Source organism: Talpa occidentalis, unplaced genomic scaffold (assembly GCF_014898055.3).
Source record: "Talpa occidentalis isolate TD23 unplaced genomic scaffold, MPIMG_talOcc4v2.1 talOcc4.4, whole genome shotgun sequence".
In the NCBI taxonomy this organism is placed as follows: Eukaryota; Metazoa; Chordata; class Mammalia; order Eulipotyphla; family Talpidae; genus Talpa; species Talpa occidentalis.
Window position 1 is genome coordinate 4,672,000 of NW_023604295.1, and position 24,737 is coordinate 4,696,736.

The 24,737-nt window shown below is 59.3% G+C and overlaps 1 protein-coding gene across 2 annotated transcripts in view; it reads right to left on the reverse strand.

Annotated features, from left to right (window-relative positions):
• SIM2 (SIM bHLH transcription factor 2) overlaps positions 1 to 19,148 on the reverse strand; it is a 46,317-nt gene extending 27,169 nt beyond the window's left edge. Inside the window, exons 1-5 of one of the 2 annotated variants that reach the window (XM_037524486.1) lie at positions 19,136 to 19,148; positions 16,895 to 16,901; positions 14,620 to 14,830; positions 6,932 to 7,014; positions 3,973 to 4,062 (exon numbers count right to left, since the gene is read on the reverse strand). In XM_037524486.1, the coding sequence (XP_037380383.1) occupies positions 3,973 to 4,062; positions 6,932 to 7,014; positions 14,620 to 14,794 (348 nt within the window). In that variant the 5' untranslated portion in view covers positions 14,795 to 14,830; positions 16,895 to 16,901; positions 19,136 to 19,148. Of the gene's footprint in view, positions 1 to 3,972; positions 4,063 to 6,931; positions 7,015 to 14,619; positions 14,975 to 16,894; positions 16,902 to 19,135 lie in introns of those variants that run through there. The other variant, XM_037524487.1, reaches the window with a different exon arrangement.
• Positions 19,149 to 24,737: the final 5,589 nt, after the last annotated feature.

Here is a 24,737-nt window from a genome sequence, read left to right on the forward strand (position 1 = left end):
ACGTCCAGAACGCGATCTCCCTCCTTCCAATGAAAGCAAGTGAATTACATTAGGGGGAAAAAAAAAAATCCCATGGAACTAAACCATTAATAAAGTTGTCATCCTACCTCACCAAAATAGATATAAACTGTCACTGTGAATTGTTAAGTATCGTACATGTGTGCACACACTCAAAGAATTTTCCAGCCAGAATCTTGCCTCTATTTCCCACGATCAGGCCCGTGGGCCGAGGAGATGGCTTCCCTTCTGCGGCTGTTGCTACCGTTTTTTTGGTACCTACGTCTGAGAGTGGGAGTCACTAATTTATTTATTTATTTATTTATTTATTTATTTATTTTTAAAGAGGCATGTTTATTTTTTTATTTGTTTGTTTGTTTGTTTTGTTTATACAAGCACTGGGTACAGTCAGAAGCGCGGGAGGGTGAGAGAATTCACCAGAGCCAGAGCGGGGAGCAGAACAGGCAGAGGGACCGAGGTACACTGCTGGGGGGAGCAGCGGGCGGCAGGAGGGGTCTGCGCGCCATGTGGGACCCTCCTCTGGTGGCCGGGAAGCAGCCGGGGATCGAACCGGCGCCACAGAGGCCGCGGGCAGCTTCGCAACCCAGTGCTCCACCGCTGCGCCACTGGGGAGGCCTGGGAGTCACTAATTTAAACGCAAAAATAAATGAATAAACTCTACCCTATGGGGCCTCCCCTGATGGCACAGGCGGTTGAGCGCCGCGCTGTGAAGCTGTCCACAGCCTCTGCAGCGCTGGTTCCATCCCGGCAGGCCAGGGAGATGCCCGCATGGGGCGGCAGACCCGCTGCTCCCCTCGGCAGTGTGTTTCGGTCCTTCTGCCTGTTCTGCTCTCGGCTCTGTCTCTGGTGGATTTTCTCCCCCTCCCGCGCATCTGGCCTGTACCCCAGTTCTTGAATAAATAAATAAATCTTTAAAAAAATAAATAAATAAACTCTACCCTATGAAGTAGATTTCTTCCTTCGAGAAGAAAACTTAATAAAAGGCTTTGAGTTAAGATGGGCTTTTAACACCTAAAATTATTTTCATATTCTCTCAAATGGATAATTCAAATAGTTATGTAGACAACTCAGATTTTTAAAAAATGAAACGCCACCATGCTGTGAATTTCCACACGATTATGGCAAACCTAGAGGCTCTGTTCCCTAGAAATAGCTAACACAGAGTTTAACCCTGACAATGTGAAAAAACGTCGCTGCTTATGAGATAATGTCATCGAGGGTAATTGAAAGTTCCTGGAGCACAGAAGGGCACTGAGGAAACATTAGCAATTACACCTATCATTATTCATCAAAAAAAAAAAACAAAAACAAAAACCAAAGCCCTATTTAAAAGGTGATTCCAGCCACCCAGTACATTTCCATCAACGTGTTTTTATCTCTGTCATTTAGAAACAACTTTAAGCCCATTTTAGTAAAGTTTTCACATTTGATATATTTGCCTGGATTTTTACTGCTAATAAAAATAATCTAAAGGGTGCAAAAAATTTTTAAAGAGAAGTTGGATATTTGACATCCTACTTAATACTCAATTTTACTATTTAGCTAAAGAATACAGAAAAAAAAAATATACACTGCGATGTCTGCCTAGATCCCCTTCAGACAGGTTCATCATGAACAGGAGGCAGATTTGAGGGGAAGGTTGGTTGCAGCTTATTTAAACTGTTCACCACGGGACACCCAGACCCACGCAGGGCTCACGTCTGCACTAACATGTTTGTGTAGCTGGAGTCTGGGCCGAGACAGTCCCACCGAGAGATGGAAGAAAAAAATCAACTGCTGTATCAGACAGTTTGACTTATCTTTCTAAAGAGGGACGCTTCTGGCAACATATAAAAGTATTTGGACACATTTCTTGGAAAATAGTACAATTTCCTTCCCTTTCAAAATGATGACACAAAGTTTTATTTCTGCATTATGACCAAAAGCAAATATAATTTTAATTGTGCTCCTGCTTCGATTTCCTTTTGTGGAATTAACTGTGAATGAGAGGCAGATCTGTCAACTATCCAAAATTTCGGCTGTTCCTGATCAGTGTGCTCATAAATAACCCATTTTATTTCCCACACAAAAAGGAAAAAATAGAGAGGGAGAGAGAGGGCGCTAGACCGAGGGCCTGACAGCCTGGTGGGATGCACTGGAGTGTTCTGCTGTGTGCTATGCCCTTAGGATGTGCCAGGACGTCCCAAATGACGGGCAGCCCTAATATGTGCCCATCACAGAACACTCTGCAGCAGCTTTTGTGCTGTTTGAAGTTCTAGAGAAACTGCACTGATGCTGGGTCTCGTGTAGCTCCCTAGATTCATACATCACGCGAAACAGGAACTCTGATGTGTCTTACTAAAACCTGAAAGAGCAGTAGAACAGGCACTATTTTTCTATTTAAGAACTAGTTCAGGGAGATTAAGTACCTGCCTGAACAATGAAAACCACATGACTGACTGTATTTCCCTTTTTGCTGTGACTGCTAGGGAGCTCAGCTACAAATTTAGTATTTGGTAACAGTGACTTTGTTCATTTTAAAATATGGTTTCCAGTCATTTTAAAAGTATGTAAAATGCTGTGTCTTGTTTGTGACGTTTTGATCAAAATCCAATCAAGGTCAATCAGCCACAGACAAGTCAGGGGGGGCCTTGAGGAATTCTGAATGGGGCCCAGTGGAAATTCAGAGCATAATAAATGACCTTGGGAAATACTTTTTAAGTAAATTTCATGTTCCCAACAAAATTTCATTCTACAAGTACCAGATGCCCTGAGGCACAGGGGTAGACGAGTCAGGCCTTAGTCCATCTTATCTGAGATCTGGCTTCATACAAGAAGAGGACAGGGACGGGGGAAAGAAAGCATCAAGCAAATGAATGTGAGATTCACTTTAAATAACTCTGCATAAAACCCACAGAGGCGCATTAGCCCACAGGGACGAGGCAGCCACAGCTACGGAGGTGTTCTCCGGGAGAGGCTTGGAGCAAAGGGGGCAAGTCAAACAACTGCATTGTCAGAAAAGGAAAGAAAGACACCAGATGCAATTTTCCAAATGGGTAATTTTGTTTTCCAGTGAGCGAACCCAGCCGTATTAATCGCGTGTTTTATTTTGGCTTAACCACCCGGGGAGCTGCGGATGGGATTATTCATGAGCCTCCTGGGAGCTTTTTCCTGAATCTAATTAATTCTAGTGTGTCTTCAGTTGTGATGAAGAAAAGCACTCGGATAGTTCAGGATGTAAAGAAACATTTAGTCTTTCGATGTATTAAAAATGTGACTTTCAGACCTGATCCGCGCTTGTTAAATCAGAAATGGGACGGGCAACCCGGAGCGAGACCCACCCCGGGGGGTCCGGCTAGCAGGCAAATTCCCCAGCCAACCTCGGCCTGACTGAGTGCCCCCCTCTCCTGCAGGACATGAACCCCTCCTTAGAAGCTAGTTCCAGAAAAATCGCTAATATGTAAACGTTCTCAAAACTCAGAACGTTGCTGTTCAAAACAGTAGTAAACTGAGTTTTATGAGTTTCTATCACAAGCATATAAAATGCTTTACTGAAACGACCACTGGACTGGAAAAACTCAGGAAAAATTACCCCGAATGCCGTGTGAACGCTCATAAATCTACCGCCCCTTCTTTTCTCTCCCCAAAGCACATTCTGAACAAAATGCGCCTTCTCCCTCGGCTCGGCCCTGGCTTCGCTGCCGCGCGGGGCCGCACCCGGCCGCTGAGGGCGGGCTGAAGGGAGTCCAGGCTAGGGCGGAACCGTGGCAGGGGCTGGCTGCTGCAGGGATCCCCTGGGTGTGAACCCCGCGGAAAAAAAGAAAGTTAAAAAAAAAAAAAAGTGCAATGTAATGCGGAGAGGGAAAACCCAGGGGCAGCGGCGGAGAGGAAGATGTCGCGGTCTGACTCTTTTCAAGGTTTTCCAGAAGCGCCACACTTACCGTCGGGCTGCGGGGCACAGCAGGCGGTACCTACCTGGGACAAGCCCAGATGCACAGACGCTGTTTCCGATATATACATGATCTTGCCGTCAGATGCTACCACGAACACAAATCCATCCAAAGTCTGTAGAAGGAAAAGTGTCCGGGTTAGAGATGAGAGTTGCCCATCAGAGTTCAGCGGACTGGCCGCACTGCCTGAGTGTGTAAAAAATATTATTGTTCATGGGGAATCCTGAAAGGGAGAACTGGCTTAGTCCCCCGGGCCAGCCTCACAAATGCTTTTAAAGCACATGAAAAGCAATTTTACACCCACGTTGCAAAAATCACGCACAACATTTGAGAATTCCTATCATGCTCCACTTCGACGTTGCAGCTTCATTGTTTGGTGTTATTTTAGCACTTAGCACAAATCCTGAGTTCTACGGTTCTTAGGGGAAAATCTCCCGCTCTACAGACCATTTTATGTCATCCCTGGCGCTCATTGATCCCGCTAGGACATCAGCTTTATATGCCACCATTTTCTAGTTACCCCTAAGTGCCGTTTGAATAATAAATTCCAAACACAGCCACTCCCCAGAAAATAAAACAAAATACCCATTTATTTCAGCAAACTTTCTCTACAGGATTAATTGTTCAGGATTTGCAAGAAATCAAATACTCTGCAGAGTTCAAGAAGAAAACGGATCAATTTCTGAAAAAGTTAAAACTGCCGAAAGGCTATTCTGCTGTTCTTACATTGGATAGCCTTCAAAAAGTAAAGTCAAATTGAAAGCAATAGATGGGACAGATAAAGAGGCAGTGATCCTATTTATGTGTGGCAAGGATAAAAAGACGACCTTATTTCTGGAAAAGGAAACCGCATGTGACCTGGCCATTCATATTTTAGATCCAGAACCAAAGAAAGGCAATAAAGTCGGTGAAAAGAGGCAGACAGTCCACAATGCTGCCCCCATAAAAAATATTCCAAATTAATTTCTGGCCACAAATTCTATTTTTACAGCATGTAATTGAAACCAGATCACCTTTGGTTTTTCTGAAATCCTCCCCTTCTTTGGGGGAAGGGGATGAAAAAGCGTGCAGTAGAAGTCTGCAGGCTGCCCTCGCTTTCTGCTCTCTCCAAACAGTTTCCCTGCAAACATTCTTTGCCCACGGAGTGGACTGATCCTTACCTTTCCGTGCGCGGAAGGGGAATCGACATCTCGATTTTAAGCCTCCAGTTCACAATTCTAACTCAACTACAAAAGAGTGTCCCAGCTCAACCTCTCAGTTTCAAAAATAAAAAACAATAATGCAATGTCTAAAGTGATAAGCAGTTTTAGCACCTTTTGCATTCTTGCGTCTCTCCAAGGTCGCTACAGAGATATATGTAATGAAACAGCTAGCAGCTGACCGTTCGCCACGGGAGTAAAAGAGAATGACCATATAATGGATCCCACAAGCTGCCAGCAGTAGCCTAAATAGATGATATTCTTAACGATGCTTTCACAGCTTCAAATCGCCTAATCGGTGTACTTGTGTATTAGGAACGTGCAGTGGGGAGCCCTGGGGAGTCAGCGCTCCCTGCCAGGTTTTCACTGGAGTTTCCTGGCACTTAATTGTCCCTGGTATTCGTGTCACTTACAGGGCACAGGGGAACCAAACATGCAAAATCCCGGCTCAGAGGGTGCTGGGGAAGGACTCGGAGAGCGCGATTACCCGGCACTGCCACACTGTTCATTTTGAAATGCAGTAAAATTTTCAACTATCCCTGCGATCCCCTCTTCCCCGGCGCCTGCACTTTTACAAAAAGTCACAGTAGGGCATTTGGGGCAAATGAGTTTTGAAAATATCTGCTCTTTCAAAATCGGAGGTCCTGGCTGACTCGCGGACCAAGTCTCTGCGTCCTGCCGCCAACTTTTTTTTCTTTTAAAAGAAAACACAAACTAGAAGAAGGAAATGCAAACTAGTTCCCAGTAGGCATGTTTTGATGGCAGTGACAAATGACAGGAGAGGGAAATGAATCGGGTCGTTGATGAGGCTCTGTGAAGGGCATTGAAGGACTGAAAGGCCTTGCCCGCCACTGTGCCAGGTGCCCAGAGCCAGCGCCAGAAGTGGCCAGTTGTGCACACAGGTTCCCAGGCCTGCGACCCCACTGTGTGGAGGAAACCCAAGGTCAGCCCCGGTTTAGCGACTTCAGCCTGGGGACGCTAAGCGTCTGACCGCAAACCAAGCAGGGCCTCCTAGGTGACACAGGTGACTCCAGTGCCACACCACGTCCTGACCTGGATCCCTCAAGAACTGGACCACTAGGTTCAACCCGGCTCCACCACTTGCTGTGTGACCTCAGGCGAATGGCTCAGCCTCTCTGTATCTCAACTTCCTTCTCTGAAAAATGAAGTTGGATGTAGAACCCACTGTGGGTGAGCAGTCAAGCAAGAGACACTGAGGTTTAGAACAGAATCTGGCCCACACTACATGCTCCATAAATGCTAACTTCACGTCCTATTATGGATACTGCCGTTCGCTGCAAACCCATCCACACACACAATGAGCAAATGCTTCAGCGCTGTCCCCTCTGGCTCAGAGTGTCCTGGCCATTACTTGTCTGCCCAGCGGCGGCACAGTGTGGGCACAGGGTGACCTTGCAATAAAAGTTTGCTGAGTGAGGAAAGGTTGGAAAAGACTTAGCCACACCAGGGGGCCTCTCCCCGAGTCTTTAGGGCTGTCGAGGTCAGAGCCTGCGCTATGGGAAATGCTGCGGGTGGGTAGGGCCAGCCTAAGGTTGCATTTGAGCTGAGTCCACACCTGGGTCTCTGCCCTCCAAGGCGAGCAGGAGGGAGCCACTGGCCAGGGGAGTGACCTCTGCAGCTTGGGGGCAGATTACGCACATCAGGGGCAGCCCTTGGGGAGAAGAACTCCTAGCTGGGGCATGGGGTGGAAGTAAGGCCCCTCTGTGGTGCTGGCCAGGGCCGCTGGCAATGGCAACATCCCTCCCTCTGGGGCGGTGTCTCTACCTGCAGCAAATGCGATCCCAGTTCCTTGGCGACACTGTCCAGGGGTCCCGTGCGACTTGGCTGTCCCCACGCGTCTCCTAAACCTGGACGGAGAAATAAAGCAAACCAGTAAGTGGCAGCGCCCTGCAGAGGCCGGGCTGCCAGCTGGGCCTGCAGAAATCCGCACCTGGCATCCCAACTGTCCCCTGGACCGTGTGCCCCCTGCTGCCTCCCTGTTCCCGCAGGCCGCCAGCCGCACCTTCCCCAGCGCTCTTTTGCCCTCAATTGAAAAGAAAAGGACCAGAGAAGAAATTGGTGCGGAGGCCTCGGGCCCAGGTGCCCCAGCACGCCGAGTGGTCAGGCTCACCCTTCCCGCAACTGGAAAAGGCCATTTTATTTGAAACGCCTCCAAGGGATCCAATCTGCTTTGGAATCAGGGATCACCCTGGGGGGGGGGGAGCTGGATGCCGGGAGAGGTGGCCCCGCTAAGCTAAGCACCATCTGGGAGGACCCCCAACTATTCCCCCTGAGGGCCTAACGCAGACCTCCTGTTAAGGACGTGGTCCCCACGCGCGGTGCCAAAGGCGGCTGCCGGCTCAGGCTGCGCCCTGGTCTCCAACTCCACCCCAGGCTCCCGACCCACTGGCGCCCCGCACCCGTACCCTCATCCGCAGCCTCTGAGGCTGGGCGCCCGCGGGGGGCACCAGGCCAAGCCAACACCCAGCGTGCCAGGAGGGCAACCCGCGGCGGGAGCCGGACGCCGGGGCGGGAAGTGCCCAGACGCCGGGAAGCCGGTGCTCTGGACCGCCAGGCCGGCAGGCGGCGGCGAGTGGGCAGTGCAGAGGGTCTCCCGGCCCTCTGGGCGCCCAGGACGACAGCACGACTTCTCAGACTTGGGCTCAGGGGCGGGAAAAGGGTCCCGGGTGCCAGAGAGCGCCCCAGCCCAGCCGGGCGCACCTCCGGTCCAGCGAGCCTGCGGAGCCCCAGCCCCAAACCGTTCCGCGCTGAAAAAAAGGAGTGACCTTTCATTTCTCTCCCTGGGCTCTAAGAATAAGGGGCTTATCCTGGTCAACCCACAGGAAATAGCTAATGTCCACCTGTTTCCCCCAAATGTGAGGGAAGCCCCTTAGCGCCAGAGCGGAGATACGTCTTTAACCCCAGGTCATCAGGCCGCCTCCCGCCTGCCCCGAGGAGGAGGGCAGCAGGAAGGGCCTGCTGAGCCCCACCAAGCCCGCACCCCGCGGCTGCATCAGCATTTCCCCTTCAGCCGGAAATGGAAAGGCCCGAAAAGTAAAAGCCGCAGGGTGTGAGAGAGCCCGCAAGGACCTGGGAACGCTGATCTGCAAAACGGACAAGTGCACCCCGCAGCTGTCCTGGATGCTGCTCTCCGTTTGGGCCACCCTGGCCTGCTCCCTGCAGAAGCCAGGGTGGTTCCCCAGCTGGCTTCTGGCAGGGTCGAGGCTTCGGGGAAAACCTGCGCTTTGGGGAAAGACCGCCCCGACCCAACCTCTGTGCCCAACTCTTTCGGAACAGAAGGCCGGGGCTCGAGCAAAGGCACCCCTTGCAACCACCGAAGTTACCTGGCCGCGCCAAGCCCGCATGGCCTCTTCCAGGCCGTGCCGCTCTCACTCCTGCGCTCCCCGACACCGCGACTTTGGGGCTTTGCGGGAGATTTAGTCCAAAAGCCCCTTCGGGACCTTGGAGGTGGATGGCGAGGAGGCTCCCCCAAGCGTCCCTGCCCCCATGCCACCTCGCCCCGGGCCGCGGGGCTGCCAGCTCTTCCATTAGAAACCGCTGTGGGCGAGACCTTGTCATCTGGCCCATAAAAATCCACTTTGGGTGGAATGCAGGACTAACAAGGTAAGGCTTGCGGGGAACATAAGCCGCCGCGGTACCGGATGGCCATGTGGACGCTGAAGTGAGGCGCTGGGCATGTGGCCCTCATCTGCACCTAACAAAGGGTTTTAGTTGGTAGGAAAATGAGGGGAGGTGTGTAAGGAAAGGCTGGGTAAGCTCCAAGCTTATGGGCCTTGGTGGTCCTCTGGCCGTGAGCGCAGGCAGCAGCCTGGGGGCTCTAGTCTGCCCTGTGGCTTCCTGGCCACACCCAGGATTTGGGGTCCCACTTGCTCTTTAAGTGTCAGCCATAGAACCCCCTGGGGCTTCCTGCTACTAGGAACTCAGGTGGCCAGGTCATGAGGGGTGGGAGCTGATAGTGCCTGGGGCAGAAAGAAAGGGACCCCAAGTCCATGCACCCCAATTTTCTCCTCTGCTTCTGAGGATTTGTGGACACCTACTGCTCGGTACGCACACTCCAGGGGCTGTTGTGTTTAAACCCGCCAGGACCTCCCGCCACAGAAGTCATCGAAATTGGTTTCTCCTCTGTGGGTATCAGTTAGTCAGTCAACAAACAGCTCTTGAGCACCTGCTGTGCCAAGGTCTGGGAGTCGGGGGAGGGAGCCCTGTCTTTCAGAGCAGGTCATGGACCGTAACAAGGGACCACAGACACGAGATTCTCCAGCCAGGGGAGACGGTAGAGGGTTCTGTGCTGTAAGGGAACCACCAGTTAGCACCTAAGAGGTGGTTGGGGTTCCTCTGGACCCAGGAGCAGACTCGCTGCTCACCCAGAATAAAAGAGTCCAGACTTTCAGAAAAACTCCCAGGATGGGCCCTGGTTCTTACACTTCCCTTTGGCCAATCTTGGCTGCCTTGGATGACAAAAAGACTCCCCGCAGGAGCTAATAACAAGGGACCCTCTGCCCCACTGTGACCCCTCACGGAAAACTGGGTCTGGGATTAGGAGAACTCCAGGCCCCAGCCCCGCAGACTGGCAGCAGCTCCCCTCTTCCGGACGCCGAAGACGCCAGCGAGACGTACCGGCCCATCTCCAGCAAGTGCCCCGACGGCTCGCCTTCACTTCTCACCTCTGCAGTGGAGCTGCTGGGGATTAGCCCAGCGAAACTCGCCCGCGGGCCTGGGAGCCCAGGCTCTCCCCTTCTGGCCCAGCCTCCTTGCTCGTCCCCTCCCTTGCTTCCACCGCCCCTCCCCCCGCGGCTGCTCCCCCTGGGGGGGAGGGTGTATATTGGGGAGCTTGGAGTCCTGGGGCATCTGAGGACACGAGGTCACACTCTCACGGCAAACCACCCTGGAGTCAGAAGGAGGTGGGGGGAGGGGAAGCACCCCTGCGCGGCCCACCTCCCCCCTGCTCGCCCTCTCTGCCGCTGGAGGCTCCCGCGCCCATCATCCCATGATGAAGTTACAACCCCGGATTCTGAGCCCCACTGGCCTGCGGGGAGGGCGCGTCCCCCCCTCAGCGTCTTTCTGGGCTCCGGGGCGCTACCAGCCAGGTGAGGTTGTGGTAGGGACACGTTGGGGGGCTGGGGGCTGCTCGCCTCCTAAACTACCTCCACCCTCCAGCCCCGGACCCCAGACCCCGTCACCGCCAAGGTTCTGGGCTCCTCTGCGTGTCACTGGAGCCTCCATGTGCTCTATCTCCCCCCCCACCCCCCAGGTTCCTGAAAACCAGCCCCTGAGCCCTTTTCTAAACCAGTGTCACTGGGTATTGGGGACGCAGTTTGAAGAGGGGAGTAGGGAGGGACGCCCCAAGAAGGTCTCCCTCCACCTGACTGATCAACCTGACTGGCCAGCGCGGGAGGGAGGGGCACTTGCAGCCAGATCCAGCCGGCGTCTGCCAATGTCCCCCACCAGTGTCCCCCACCAGTGTCCCCCGCCAGTGTCCCCCGCATCCAGACCACTGGCAGAACCCTGAACTCCCTCCCCCTCCCAAGGCCTAATCTTTAAACCCTGAACCAAGGGAGGGGGCGCCCCTTGTCATCAGCCTCCCCAGGAAGAGAGGCTGCCTTTAGGCTCTCCAGGCTGTAGGAGTGGGGCCTGGGGTGGAGGGGGCTGAAGCCGGGGTGCTCTCCACCTGCAGTTCCTTTCCTCCAGCCTCCTGGGGCCCCATCACTTGATTCCCTTCACCACCTTCCGGTTTCTGCTCCCAGAGTGTGAGCTTTCCCTTCTGGACCAGTGTGTAGTCTGGAGGGCTTCCGGGAGGCGGTGGAGAGAGGGTGGTAAAGGCACATTATTCTAAATAGAAGTCAAATTTTTAAAAATCTACATTACTTCAGGGGGCAGCAGAGAAAGGCCTGGGCTCTGGGACCCCTACTCCACTTTAGGGTGTGCGTGTCCTCACCAAACCCTCTAACCCAAGGGGTTTGTGTTTGGGGGGAAGGGCTGTCTGAATCTGAACCCAGGCTAATCCTAACACTGGAATAATTCCGGCCTCCAAGCGCCCTTCTGAGTGAGAGTGACATTATTGCTTCTTTTAAGTAAAAGGTGGTGATGAACGTCTCAGACCAATCCTGTGCTGGGTCCTCAGCACCAGACCTGGCCTAATGAGGACCGGCGTGGGCCGCGGGATGGTGGAACCGCCCTGAGGGTCCTTCCCAGCAAGGCCGGCCACTCTGCAATGCAGTTGGCTGACCAGGCCCAGAGCTCGCCTGAGCTGCCCAGCCCATCCTCCCAGCCACCGGACGGAAGAGCCAGCGCACTGATTTTTCACCTCCAAAGCCAGCCTTGCCCCCTGCTCTCGTCCCTCCCCCATCTTATTAGTTTATTAGTTTCCCGCTTATTAGTTTCCCTGTGAAGAGGGGAGGAAATGGGGGAATAACCCAAACCTGAACACAGCTGAGGGAGCAAGCCCCACAAGGCAGGCCACTGTGGGGGCCCCATCCGGCAGGGGAGCACTCCAAGGAGGGTGGAGGAAGAGCGGGTTCCTTCTGCACCTGCACAGGCTGGTGCCCCACACAGGGACCCCCTACAATGGACTTACTAATGGGTCCATTTTACAGACAAGGAGACTGAGCTCCTGCGGGGCAGCTTTACGGTGCAGAGCCTTTACGCTGCTGTAAAAATTGCCAGCACCCCCAAGCCTGGGACTAGCCCTGGCAGGGACCTCTTCCGAGCTCTCGGGATGAAAGGAGCAGAGGCCAGGGCCTGACCTGTGCTGGGGGACAGGCAGTCCAGGGGCCTGGGCCCTTGACGCGGGCCTTGGGGAGGCCTCCCCTCGCTGGCCTGCAAGTCTTCAGGTGTGCAGCAACCGTCTGCGGATTCCTGCAGTTCCGTGGGGCTGCGCTCTTTACTCCCAGAGTCCTAACTTGGCTTCTAGCTCCTTCTTTACCCAGGAATCCTGCTTGCTCTGGGCTACCGAACAGCGAGGCCGCACTTGGCACATGAGCTCTGCTCAGCATTGTTCTGTTTGCAGCCAGGAGCTGGAAGAGGTCAGGAACTCAAGCTGCAGCCAAGGGCAGCCTTGGCCCTAAAGCCCCCCGACGCCTGGACTGACTCCGTCGGCCCTGAAGCCCCACCCAATCCCAAGCCACATCCCGGGCTCAGACCCACACACCCGAGAGCAGAGCAGAGCAATTCGGTGTTGCTTCCAACCGCGCCGACCTGAAGCTACTCAGGCCAGCAAATGTTTTGCATAACTAAGGGCTTTTTAACTGCATCTTCCCCTCAGCCCCGGGCCCTGGGCTGTGGACTGCCTGGGGTAGCTGTGATTGAGGGGGGCTGAGTGGCTGCCCATATCTGCGGGGGCTGGGGTACCTCTGAGCTCCGGGAAGAATTTGGAGGCTGCCAGAAACTCCTCCAGGCTAATGCCTCTGCTCCCCGCTCCAGCTCTGTGGAAGAGCTGTGGACCAGACCATCGCCTCCGCTCCGCGGGAGCCCCAGGTTCAGGGCCATTTCCAAAAATGTAGGAACAAACCGCTTCCCTGCAACACCTCCTGAGTTGCAGCCCGCTGGAACCTCCCAGAAGACATTCGGGCCACCCCTCTCGCAGGCCACCACCCAACAAAGCAGAGCTCCCCCGTCGTGTTCAAGACCCAGGCCCCCAGGCAGTCCACTCTTTGCAAAGAGCTCAGAGCCAAGCAATTCTGGGTCCAAATGCATGGAAACTCACTCCCCAGAGTGAGAACGCACAAGCCCAGCTTAACCACGGCCGACGCCAACTTCCGGATTTCTAGCAGGCTTTCCTGGAAATCCCCCCAACGACAAAGGCTTCTAATTATGCTCTTTCTCCAGACCTTCCTTTCGAACTTACTTGAAATCATCAGTAACAAGTCATTTCATCTCTGATCATTTCTTCCTAGGTTTTTATTTCCAGTCAGGGCAGGGAGGGTGGGAGAAGCGGCCCGGGGCTGGTCCCCGTTCTACCCTGGCTTTGTAGCAGGCGGGCTGAAGCCCAGCAACCCGGGACGCCGGCTCGCGCCGCTCCATCCGGGTGGCACGGAGAGCCGCCCTTCAAAGCTTCATTCGCTTTCAATTTCACCGAAACAAATCCGAGAGAAATCCTCTCTACTCCGGAGGAGGGATCGCTTTTGGGGGGACAAATAGCCGCCACAGGGCAAAGATATCCCTGTAGAAAGGGTTGGAAGGGGGGCGGGTTCCTTGGTCAATCCCAAATGGACAGAAAGGCAAAGAACTTGCGCTGGGCCTGCTCAGACTAGCGAGTGCCCCGTCGGGGAGGAGAAGGCCGCACTGCCTGGCTGGGAGGCGGCGGGAGGCTAGGCCACTGCTTCCGGCCTCTGGCTCGTGGGGCTCGGGCCTGGCTCCCCTGCTAGCTGCGCTGCAGAGCCTGACCCGACAGGATCTCCGTGCTCCACCACCGAGGGAGCGTTAAATGGTCCAGACGCATGACAGGCAACAGACTTGGAGCCTCCAGTGCAAAAGTCTGGACTTACTGTTTTGGGTCACCCCCGGCTGCAGACACCCTGCCACCCAGGACACCTGCCCCCAGCACTGCAGCCACACTCCAGCGCCCCAGGATGGCTGTCTCCCGACTCCCACGCCAGCTTATGGGGATCCGAGGCATAAACTTGAGTGGTGTCTCTACCAGGCGTTCTTAGGGCCCCCTTCCTGGCACAGAGCAACCCAGCCAAGTCTCAGACTCTCCCCCACTGGCCGTGGCAACTCCAGCCGGGGACAGACGCAGGGTGAAGAGGGCTTCAGAGGCAGGGGACACACACGCAGCGACAAAGCGACGCAGGGCCTCCCGCAGTCTGCTGCCCAGAGCTGCGGCCCGGCGGAGGCCACAGCCAGCGACAGGCTGCGTGCTGGCTGGCAGGGGCCCTGCCTAATGTGCCACCGCTTCTGCTGCACCTGTAGGTCCTGGGGGCCCTCGTTCGCCAGGGCACCTGCCCCTGGGGGTTATCACTCCAGCCCCGAAAGGCCTGCCTGCAGTGTGCAAACTGATCATCACCCTCTGTCCCTCTCTCCCTTGCGGGGGCGCTCGGCTCTCCTGCCCCCACCCCCTGCACCGCAGAGCCCAAGGCGGGGAGCAGAAAAGAGGTGCCCGAGAGGCCGAGGCCTGGATCACCCTCCGTGCTGCTCGGCTGCGGGGCCTGCACGGCCTGGGCCTCAGAGTAATTCACTCCCCGCCGGGAGCAGCGAGCACCTTCCACCCGTGCGTGTGTGTGTGTGTGTGTGTGTGTGTGTGTGTGTGTGTGTGTGTGTGTGTGTGTGTGTGTGTGTGTGTGCGCGCGCGCGCGCTCCACGCTTCCCTTCTGGAAAAAAGAGGTGAGAGTGTCGCCCGGGCCGCCGAGCCCCGCCGCGCCCAGCGGCAGCCGAAGCCCGGCGCGGCCCTCGCGGGACCCCCGGGAGCGGACCCGAGGAGGCGGCCCCGGCCGCCCCGCTGCCCGCCCGGGCCTCACCTTCGGGGAAGACGGCGCGCATCTTCAGGTAGCTCGTGGTGAGCCGGATGATGGACGCCTTGTCCAGCTGCGAGGTGATGGCCGAGGGCAGCGGGAGCAGCTTGGCCAGCTCGTAAAACTCGCCATTTTCCTTCTCCCTCCTGGTCTTGGCCGCATTCTTGGATTTCTCCTTCATCGCGCCTCGGCTGCGGGCATATTACCCCGGCGCGTCCTGGCCCGGGCGCCCGCTCGGGCAGCGGCGCGGAGGGGCGCGGGCGCCGGGGCCAGGCGGGGCGCGGGCAGGTGCCGGGCCGGCCCGGGCGCCGAGGGCCTCCCCCGCGGGGTCCCCGAGCTCGGCCGGGCGCCGGCTGCGCGGCCCGGGCTGTGCGCGGCTCGGGTCCCTCCGCCTCGGCGCCGCGGCCGCGCCGCTCAGTCCGTGGCCGAGCGCGGCTGCCCGCGGGCGCGGGGCCCCTCCGGGCGGGGGGGCTGCGAGGACCGCGGCGGCCGCGGAGCCATGGGGCGCGCGGGCGGAGGGTGGCGCGGGGCCGGGCCGGGCGCTCCTGCCTCCGGCGGCTCCGGTGCCGCGGCCCGCGCTCTGTGCCGAGGCGCCGCCGCTCCGCGCTCCACGTGCGCCCGCGCCGCGTTTGTTTATGGCGGACCCGCCTTCGGGCGGAGCGCCGGCCGCGCGGAGGGAGGGGCGGGCGGGCGGGGGGCGGGGGGGGGGCCGGACTCCCCTGCGGACCCCGCGGCCCGGCGCTGAGCGCGCCGCCGCCTCCGGGGACTCGGGCCGGAGCCCCGCGCGCTCCCGGGGCAAGGCGCGGTGAGTGTCCGCGGCGCGGGGCGGCGGCGCGGCGGGGAGGGGGTGCCAAGGCCCCTCCGCGACGCCCCCACTTTCCCGCGGGCGAGGCCCGCCGGCCCTGCGCGCTCGGGCGGGCGCGGAACCCCCGGGGCCCGCGGAGCTCCCGCGCCCTCTCTCGCCCCTCTGCGCGGGTCCGGGGGCGCGAGGGGCTGGGGGGCCGAGGGGACGAGGCCCCCCGCGTCCTGGGGACGGCGCGCGCGGCTCGGAGGTGACCCTCTGCCCGTCCCGCCTCTGGACGCCGCAGTGAAGGGCGCGCGGCGCGGCCCGGGGTGGGGGTGTGGGGTGCTGGGGGGGGCGGGGGCCGCCGGGACGCGCGGGTCCCCGGGGTGGGGGGGGCGGGGAGCGCAGCAGCCCGACCCCGCGCAGCGGAGTTCGGGAGAGTCGCGGCCGTGGCGGGCGGGTCTGGGCGAGGCCGCCACGCCGGGGGCGCGGGCGCGCTTTGGTGGAGGCCGAGGTGGCGCGGCCTGAGGTCGGCGGAACAGGGGGGCGCGGCTGGAGACGGGTCTCGGGGTGCCCCGCAGCCCTCTCTCGGGGTCTCGCCCAGCCGCAAAAAATCCCCGTCTCCGCCGGGCGCCTGCAGCCCGGGGGGCGGCGTCCTGTTCGCGTCCCGACACCGGCGGTGGCACAAGCCGGCTCCCTTCGGCCGCGCCGCGGGCGCGTGGGCCGTGGGGACCGCAGTTGCCCCGCGCCGGGGTCAGGGGCGGCCACAGAGAACGCGGGGCGCCGGGTCCGGGGGGCCCTCGGGCGCGCGCCGCAGGTCCCGGGGCCGCGGGGCCTAACCTGGAGGTCGGGGGAGGGTCCGGGGAGCCCCCGGAGCGGTCGAGCCTTAGAATCTCGGTGCTGACGCCGCCAGAGTCCCCCCCGGCGCGGGAGGGGGCGACAGCTGTGCTCGCTCGCGGAGGTGCAGGACCCGGGCCCGCACCCCTCTTGCCCCGGGCCCCGCGCGCAGCCGGCGCTCCTGCCCTTTTCCGGGGCCCCTTCTAGGGTCAGAAGTTCGAGGGCGTCGGGGGCGTCGGGGCTCCCTCGGTGGGCGGGGCAGCGCGCGCAGAGCCCCGCTCGGCCCAGCCAGCCCAGGCGTCCCGCCGACCCCGGGGCCACGGCTTTGGCTCCAAGAGCTGGGGTTCCGGGGTCACCAAGCCGCGCGGGCTCAGGAGCTGGTGGGGCCCCACCCTCGCCGGCCCTTTCCTCGGGGTTTCAGACCCAGCAGCGCTCCCCGGCCCGCAGCAGCGCGCACTGCACACCCCGCCGCGCCGCGCCCACCCGCGCGGGGGAGCCTGCCGGGCGCGGGGCGCGGGGCCGCCGCCCGTGGGGAGCCCGCGCCGGGCGGAGCCGGCCGTTGTTTCGGGGCTTCCCAGCGCCGAGGCTCCGGGGGGAAGGGGCCTGCCCGCGGCGCCCCGCCGCAGCCTGTGCGGCCCGCCCTGGAGGGAGCCCGGGCACCTCCCGGCTTCGGCGGGATTTAACGCTTCCCTCGCCCGCGTGGTTTCCGAGTCTGTTATGGGCCCGGGAGAATTCCTCCCCGGCTTGAGGGGGATTACGCAGATCGCAGGAACATGGCTAAGTGGGAGCGGGAGAAGCCCGACAAGCAACCAGAACAGAAACTTTCCTCAAACCAAATTTCCCGGATTTTACGGGAACAGGAAATGGAGAGCTCGCGCCCTGGCGCTCGTGGCAGCCGCTGCGCTCGGCGATCGGGAGACAGAATCGAGCTGAGTTTGACAGGCAGCGTGGGGGAGTGTTTGAAGGCTCGCAGGAGTGTGGGTGCGGGGTGCCTTCCTGTCTAAAGCCTGCCGTTCCCCCTCCGCAGACACCCCCCCCCCATTCATGGACCGCACAGGCGCGCGCGCGCACAGCGATGGGCCAGGGCTGTCTCGCTGCACCCCTAAGTACTCGGGGGCTGCGGCCAGACCCTCCAGGTTGCGCGGGTGGGAAGAGCAGGGCCGTCTGTGTGGCGCGCGCGGGGTACCCCGCCTGGCTGGGACCATCGCAGGGACTCCCTGCCTGAGCGAGAACCTGGGGTCCCGGGCCCAGACACCTAGGCCAGCACCCACTAAACACGCTCTTAGGACTGATCTGGAGTTTCGCTGGTGCCTGGGGCCGGGGCACCTGCTGCTGCCCCTCGCGCCCAGCGTGGGGAGTGGCTCCTGGCCTGTGCTTTGGGCCTAAACCCCAGCGCCTCGCCCAGAGCCTCGAGACCAGCTTTGCGCGCCCCAGGGTCCTAGACCCAGTGAATGACCCCCACAGCCTTGTATCCAGCTCCCCCCCACTCCCACCCCCTCCACCCTGTGGCCCAGAAGAGTCTGGAAAGGAAGCCGGGGTGGAAGAGACTCTGGGAGAAGTGGTTGGAGCTTGGAGACCGCGGACTTCCGACCGGTGCGGGCTGCGTCCAGCTCCAGTCGGTCCTGGGCCAGTGCTCGGTGGCAAACGGAGGCGCAGGGCCGCGCCGGCACCTACCCCCCACCTCTGAGAAATTTTCCACTGGGATACTGATCTGGAAGAAATTGAGGCTCGGGAGGAAGGGGGCGGGCCCACATCTGCCCGGATTTTCCGCTTCAGAAGCCCCACAACTGTTCTTGCCCCGGCCGCGCCGGGCGCCTACCTGAGGCCGGCCCGGCGGCAGCGGCGCGCGCGCGCGCGCGGGATCCGGCGGGGGTGGCAGATGCCCCCCAGCTCTGGCCTTGGATGCGGTTTCGAACCTCTGGAGGGTGTTGTAAGAACTTCAGCCCCTGGCGCGAGGAGGCCCTAGAAAATCCAGGACTGCGCGGATTCAAAACTTCGCTGTACAAGTCTTTGTGCGCGCAGGCAATTATCAGCGCCGTGGCTGGGGCCGGAGACTCTTGCTCCAGCAAACTTATAAAGTGTTTCCTGGCCGGGAGACGCTTTTAGTCTGAGTTGTCCGGGAAAACACCTCGAACTTCCCCTCCCTTCCTTGGGTACTGTCGGGGAGAGGTCACCCACTTTTCTTCATCCCCCCAGGGAGGAGAGAGGACAGAGCGCGCTTGCCCGCCGCCTCTCTCCCCCAGAGGGAGGGCTCGTTTCTTTTTGTTTTATGTTTAATAAATTATTTCGCCAGAGGGACGCTGGTGGAGGAAGTATCTGCTTTCGGGCTGGCTGGTGTCTGAGGAGCTGGTTCCCCCGCAGGCTGGGGCAGGCCTGCCTCCCCGCACAGGACGCGGGACCCCCAAGCTCCAGTGTCCTGCCCTCGGCTGGTGCCCCCCGACTCCAGGGGCCTTTGGCAAGAGATGGAGGTGCCCCCCAACCCCAGGCCTGCTGGAAGGGCCTTCGTGGCCTCCTGGAAACACGGCTCTCTCTGTTCGGAAAAGCACCGGCGGGCCTCCGGGGAGACGGGGTTGCCCAGCACAGCTCAGGCCCCCGGCATTGGGATCCCCAGAGCTGACCAAGGCTCCAAGGGATGGAGCAGACGGAGGCCCCTCCCCACGCATTTAGGGGAATGAGAACAGTTAGGGGCCCTGGGAATGAACTATAGCTGTTAGCAAGGCTCCCGAGCCACCCCAGGGAACAGACAGAAACACCCGAAGCCGCTCCTGGTTTGGGCAACCGGCGGCCACATTTCTCCCAATTTTGCCGAGGTGGGGAGAGGGTCGCCTCTCCTCTGCCTGCTCCTTCCCAGTCTCCAGCCCCTGCTGCTTTCACCCCTGTCCTGAGAAGGTGCTCAGGGACCCCGGGGAGCCCCTCCCAAAGCACACGGGCATCCGCGGGCCTGGGTGGGGGGAGAGGATCCCGCCGGGGCGCACGGAGCACTCGGCGCGCGGACCCGTGCTCAGGAACCAGCCGGGCACCCCAGAGCAGGGAGCGGAGAACCGAGCGCCCTGCGCCGCCTCCCGCGCCCTCCCCCGGCCCGGCTGTTTCGGGCTTTGCGGGCTCCCGACCGGCGCTCGGCCCGGCTCAGCCGAAACGGCGCCTCCAAACCCCGGTTGCGGGAGCGCAGCGCGCCGGCGCGGCGGCCAAGCCCAGCTTTTCGCTGGCAGCGCGCGGGGTCCTGGCGCTGGAGCTTCACAGGCGTGATGAACCCTGGAGTTTCTCCGCGCCCGTGTCACGACCCGCCGCCCTGAAATGTGGAAACCGATTAGTTAATGGAGGACGGCACTGCCACCGCCTTTCCACAAAAATCACATTTTTTCCTTGATAAAGCCAAAGCAAACCTGTCCGCCGGAGACAGAGATTTCTGCACATCAAGGAAAGGGCGGCCGCGAGGGCCTCAATGTTCTCCCCGCAGGTCACCCCGGCTGTGGCCACCCCGCAGACCAGGCTGCGGGCCGCCGGCTGCCGCGGGACTTAGGCGCAAATTCGTTTCGTTTAATTAACATCGAGGGGGCTATTTGCAAAGCAAAGCGATCCTCGGGGAACCTTGTCCCTAATATAAACAAATCTGCAGGAAGAGGGACGCGAATGCGCCCGAGGTTCAGCAGAGACGCTCCGGAGCGGCGCGCGGGCGGGCGGAGGGCGCTGGGCCCGGCGGCCCCCCCGGCCCGGCTGGACGCTGCAGCTGCGCGCGGCCTTTCATTTCATTTTTTTTTTTTTCTGCTAAAGGCCGGCGTGCAAAGTGGGTTCCGTGAGGACGCGTGGCCGGGAGCCCGCTCTTCCCTCCCCGAGGGTGGGGGCGCCGCGGCACAGGGCGGGCGCGCGGCAGAGGTGGCCGATGCGCGCAGCCGGACTCCCGAGGCGGCGCGGGGCCACGGGGGAGTGGGGACGGCACCCCCTGCGGCCGGGGCCTCAGACGGCGCAGGCAGCCCTCCCCTCCCGGGCCCCAAGTCGGCGTCGGGCGCGCTCGAGACTCGGGCGGTGGCCAGAGCGCGTCTCCGGACCCCGCAGAGGGGCCTCGCGCTCCCCGCGCCGGCGCGGTCAGAGGTTGGCCCGGGACGAAGCTCTCGTCGCGGCCGGGCGTTTGCGCGCCAAAGTCTGGGGCTGCCGGGCTCGGTTAGAAACGCTGCCCCGGCGGGTTGGCGGAAGGGGGCGCAGTGCGCACGGCCGCTCGAGGGGTTCAGCGCGCCGGGGCGGCGGGGAGCTCCGTGAACCCCCGCAGAGCGGAGCCGGGACGTGGGAGGAGGTGCGGGCGCTCGGGGCCGGCGGGTCCCGGCGCGCACGGGGCGCACGCGGGCGTGGAGGGTGCGAGGCTCGAGGGCGCGCGCGGCGTCACGGCCCCGGGGCGGGTCCCCTGCGGCCCGCAGCGCCCGCGCCGCCCGGACCTCTCGAGGTGCTGGGGCGCGAGAGGAGGTGAGGACGTTTCCCGGCCCTCGTGCGGGCGCGGGGGCCCACCTCTCCGTGCCGCACCGCCCGGCAGGTTCCCTCCACGGAGGCCGCGGGGACCAGGGGGAGCTGCGCCCCCGGGCTGGAAGGGAGGCAGCGACCTCTCGCCGGGGGTGCCTGCGGGAGGCGGGGTGTCGGAGGGAACCCGAGGCCGGTGCTTTCCTCTGGGCTCTGCCCAAGGCCTCTGGACCCAGGTCGCGCGCACGGAGGCAGTTGGGGTGCGCAGTGGGGTTTTCGCGCTGGCTAAACTCCACGGGGCTGGCGGGGAGACGCGCTGGGCCCGGGATGGGGGAAGGAGGTTCCCTCGCCCTCCCTTCGCTGCCCCTGTGCAGAATTGCCTTTAGGTGCCAGAGCAAATAAATACCCCGAGGAAGAGGCACGGGTAGAGCACGTTTTCGTGTAAACCGGAAAACTTTTAAAATTAGCACCTTTTCTCGAGTTAAGAATATTTTCCCTGCAAAACCCCGGGTCAGCGCACAAACTACTGGGTAAATCCAAACGGTGTAGTTTGGCTATTTGGGGCCCTAACCCCAGAACCCTCTTGGTTTTGTAGAGGGCAGAAACCAAATAACCTTGACCATTGCGCCGACGCCCTTTTCGCCCTGCGGGTGTAGACAAAGGCATGCTTTACTCGGACCACGGAATTCTCCGAGCTTCATTCCCTGGAGATTTGGGACCCGGCGGGTCGGGAGGGGGTGGAGGGGAGCCCGCCCCGAGCCCCCCTCGCTGGAGTTGCAGGTCTTCACCTTCGGGGAACTTTGTTCCTGGGAGGTGCTGGGGCGCGCGTGTGCCTGGGCGCCATGGACACTCCTCCGAAGGTCGGAAGGTCCAAGTCGAGCGCGGGCTTCAGCCCTGCATTTAATTTTGGAGGGTTCCTGCCCAATGCCAGGCCCGGCGCTGGGCGCGCGGGCGATTGGAAGACTTCATGGAGAAGTCTGACGTTTGAACCCACACAGGCCGGCCCCGGGGAGAAAGCGCGGCGCACGCGGCCCGAGGCGCGCGCTCCCGGCCGGGGAGGCGCCGCTGCCCCTGGGGAGAGGACGCGCGGCCTCCGCGGGTTTGGGGAGCTCGCGACACGGTCTGAACCGAAGCTGAAGCCACCCAAACTTTGCCAGCCCCTTAAAGGTGGTGGCGAGTGCAGGGAAGAGCAGGTGTGAAGGCGCTTTACCTCCCGGACACCTGGGGGCCGGGCGGGAGAAGGCCAGCGCCTCTTCCCCCGTGCGCCAGAGCTCGTGTTTGTTGGCGTCCCCCTAAAGGCTCCCCGGGAGACACCGCCCGGTGAAGCCACACGGAGGGTGTGCGTTCAAAGTGAAGTGACTTCTTCATCCCTCTCTTCGCCTGGTGGCTGCAGCCGGGATTGTGGGGGCAGAGGCCAGCTCCGACAGGTGAAGGCCGGACGCCTGGCAGCCCGCGCGCTGGTCTCGAAGAGGCCCCGCTCCTGCTGGATTGTTTGAGATCTGGTCATTGTAGCTTCAGAAAGTAAATCTCCAAAATGGAAGTGCGGGTTCTGTGTCTTGCACAAGCATTTCTGGGTGACTTGGCTGGAGCCTGGAGGCCGGGGCCCTCCCTGTGGCGGCTGCGCACACCCAGGGGAGGCCCGGGTCCGAGCTGAGGCTGTCGCTGAGGCCAGAAGGACAAGAATTTAGATGCGGGGAAAATGCCCAGCTAGGAAAAAACATGTATAAAAGGCCCCGAGTTGGAAAATTTATATTTGTGCAAAAGTTCTTTGAACATTACTGGACAGTAAATGTATTTTCTCTAGTTGTGCTTGTTGATCTGCATTTCCCTGTGACTCTTTGCATGTGTGAATCGTGAGAGTCATTCTCAGCAGCGATGACTAATGGATCTTTTAGGAATCCAGGCTTTCAAGTTGATTTTCTGAGTTGGCCACGAAAGCTGCTTCGCTTTGGATACTTTATGTGATGGTTGTCAAGGGAACCTTGGGTGAAATTTCTCAGGAGTGTCTCTCAAAACATTATTCATCATTAAAAAATGATTCATAGAAATCATCAGAAAAATTGTGGCAACTGATGCTCAGGCATGTTTTCAGGCCATGTGGAATAAATAAAACCATTAAGGTCTGGCTGGGTAATGCTGCCTCCCCGCGGGCCTCTGTGCCAGGAGGCAGCTGTGTGGAGGTGAGCAGCGAGTGGGGGGAACCGGGGGACAGCCTCCCCCGCCAGGTATTTTCTGTATTGATGACGCGAGACCCCTGAACAGTACGCCATGCACAAGAGGTGGGCAAAGAGCATCTTCACTAATCTTAGTTTGGTTTGTTGTTTTTTTTTAAAGATTTATTTATTTATACCAGAACTGGGGTAGAGTCAGAGGTGCAGGAGGGTGAGAGAATTCACCAGAGACAGAGCGGGGAGCAGAACAGGCAGACAGACGGAAGACCCTGCTGAGGGGAGCAGCAGGTGAGACAGGAGAGGTCTGCCGCACCATGTGGGTTTCTCCCTGGCTGGCCGGGAATCGAACCCACACTGCAGAGGCTGCGGACAGCTTCACAGCGCGGCACTCAACCCGCTGCACCACCAGGGATGCCCAGTTTGTGTGTTTTTTTTTCAAGGAGAAATAAAGACTGGAAACCCCGACAAGATAGATCCTAAAAGACAGAATGGACTCGTGGGAACACAGCCCCACTTGCCGATGTTTTGGGGTACCTTAGTGGTGAAATTCCCAGGCTACCCTGTCCCCAACTTTGCTCTGTGGGGAAAGTAGTCCACGTGGTCCCCAGGTTTAGGCCAGACAAAGCCCTTCAGCTGCCCCTTGTGGTCAGGGACAACTTCCCAGCAGAGAGGCAGGGCAGGGCTGGCCAAGCCTTGAGTGGCCTGCAGCGGCTCGTGCCCCCTCCGAGGACTTTGGGGTTACAGTCGAGCTCACCTGGGGCATGCTGGGCAGTGCCGATGTGTGTCAGCTGCTAACACTTATAGAGAATCAGCATTGAACAGGGAAGTTAACTTATTAAATAATCCAAACTGAAGCATTTAGCACTCGCTAAAAAGCACTCAGCAATTTCGAGCCCCGATCATGGCCACCGAGATGCTCTAGGATAGGAGCGCTTTTAGGCCCTTTACCATTAACTCAGTCTTGGCTGTGGTAAAGCCTCCTGTCACGTGCAGGTGGTTAGACCAGATGGTCTGCCGGGTGCAGGCACGTGTTCATGTGCAGGCAGGGACTGTGCTCACTCATAAGTGGTCTGAGCTTCCTGCACTGCAAGGGCTACAGCTCTTTGCCTGGGGAATCCTCACCCCCACCCCCACCCCAACACAGCTACGCGTCCAGGACAATTGGTGCAGGGGGCACCATGCCAGGCGCCTAGTCCGCGGGGACGTTTCTCAGGCCTGATAACTAGGGACTCCGGCCCAAGATGCATCACAAGGGCATTAGAAATGTCCACAACTTCTGAGCCAGTGCTCTATTTCTGGTATTCGTCCAATGAAAGTCACTTCTTGGAGGGCGGGGGGCTTTAGTCATGACTATTTGCTTGATGCTTAAGGGTAAAAGCTTTGGTGTCCAATCTCTTTAACCTCAGTTTTGTTATCTGTACATTGGGGATCAAAGCTATCTCGTAGGAGACTATGCGTTTAATTAAAAAAAAAAAAAAGAATAGGGGCCTCCCTGGTGGCGCAAGGGGTTAAGATGCAACCTATGAAGCTGTCCGCAGCCACTGCAGCATGAGTTGGATTCCCGGCCAGGGAGCTACCCACATGGTGCTGCAGACCTCTCCTGTCTCCCTGCTGCTCCCCTCAGCAGTGTGTTTCGTCAGTCTGCCTGTTCTGCTCCCCGCTCTGTCTCTGGTGAGTCCTCTCACCCCCCCTCTGGCCTGTACCCCAGTTCTTGTATGCATAAATAAATAGATCTTTAAAAAAAAGAATAGAAGGAAATAGTCAACACGCTGTAGCTGTTATTATTGGCATTATCATTCAGCATTATTTATAATAACTATTACAAATGACAAGTTATTTATAATAGTAAACTCTGGGAGCAAGCTGTCCTAAGTGGGTCTAGGCTG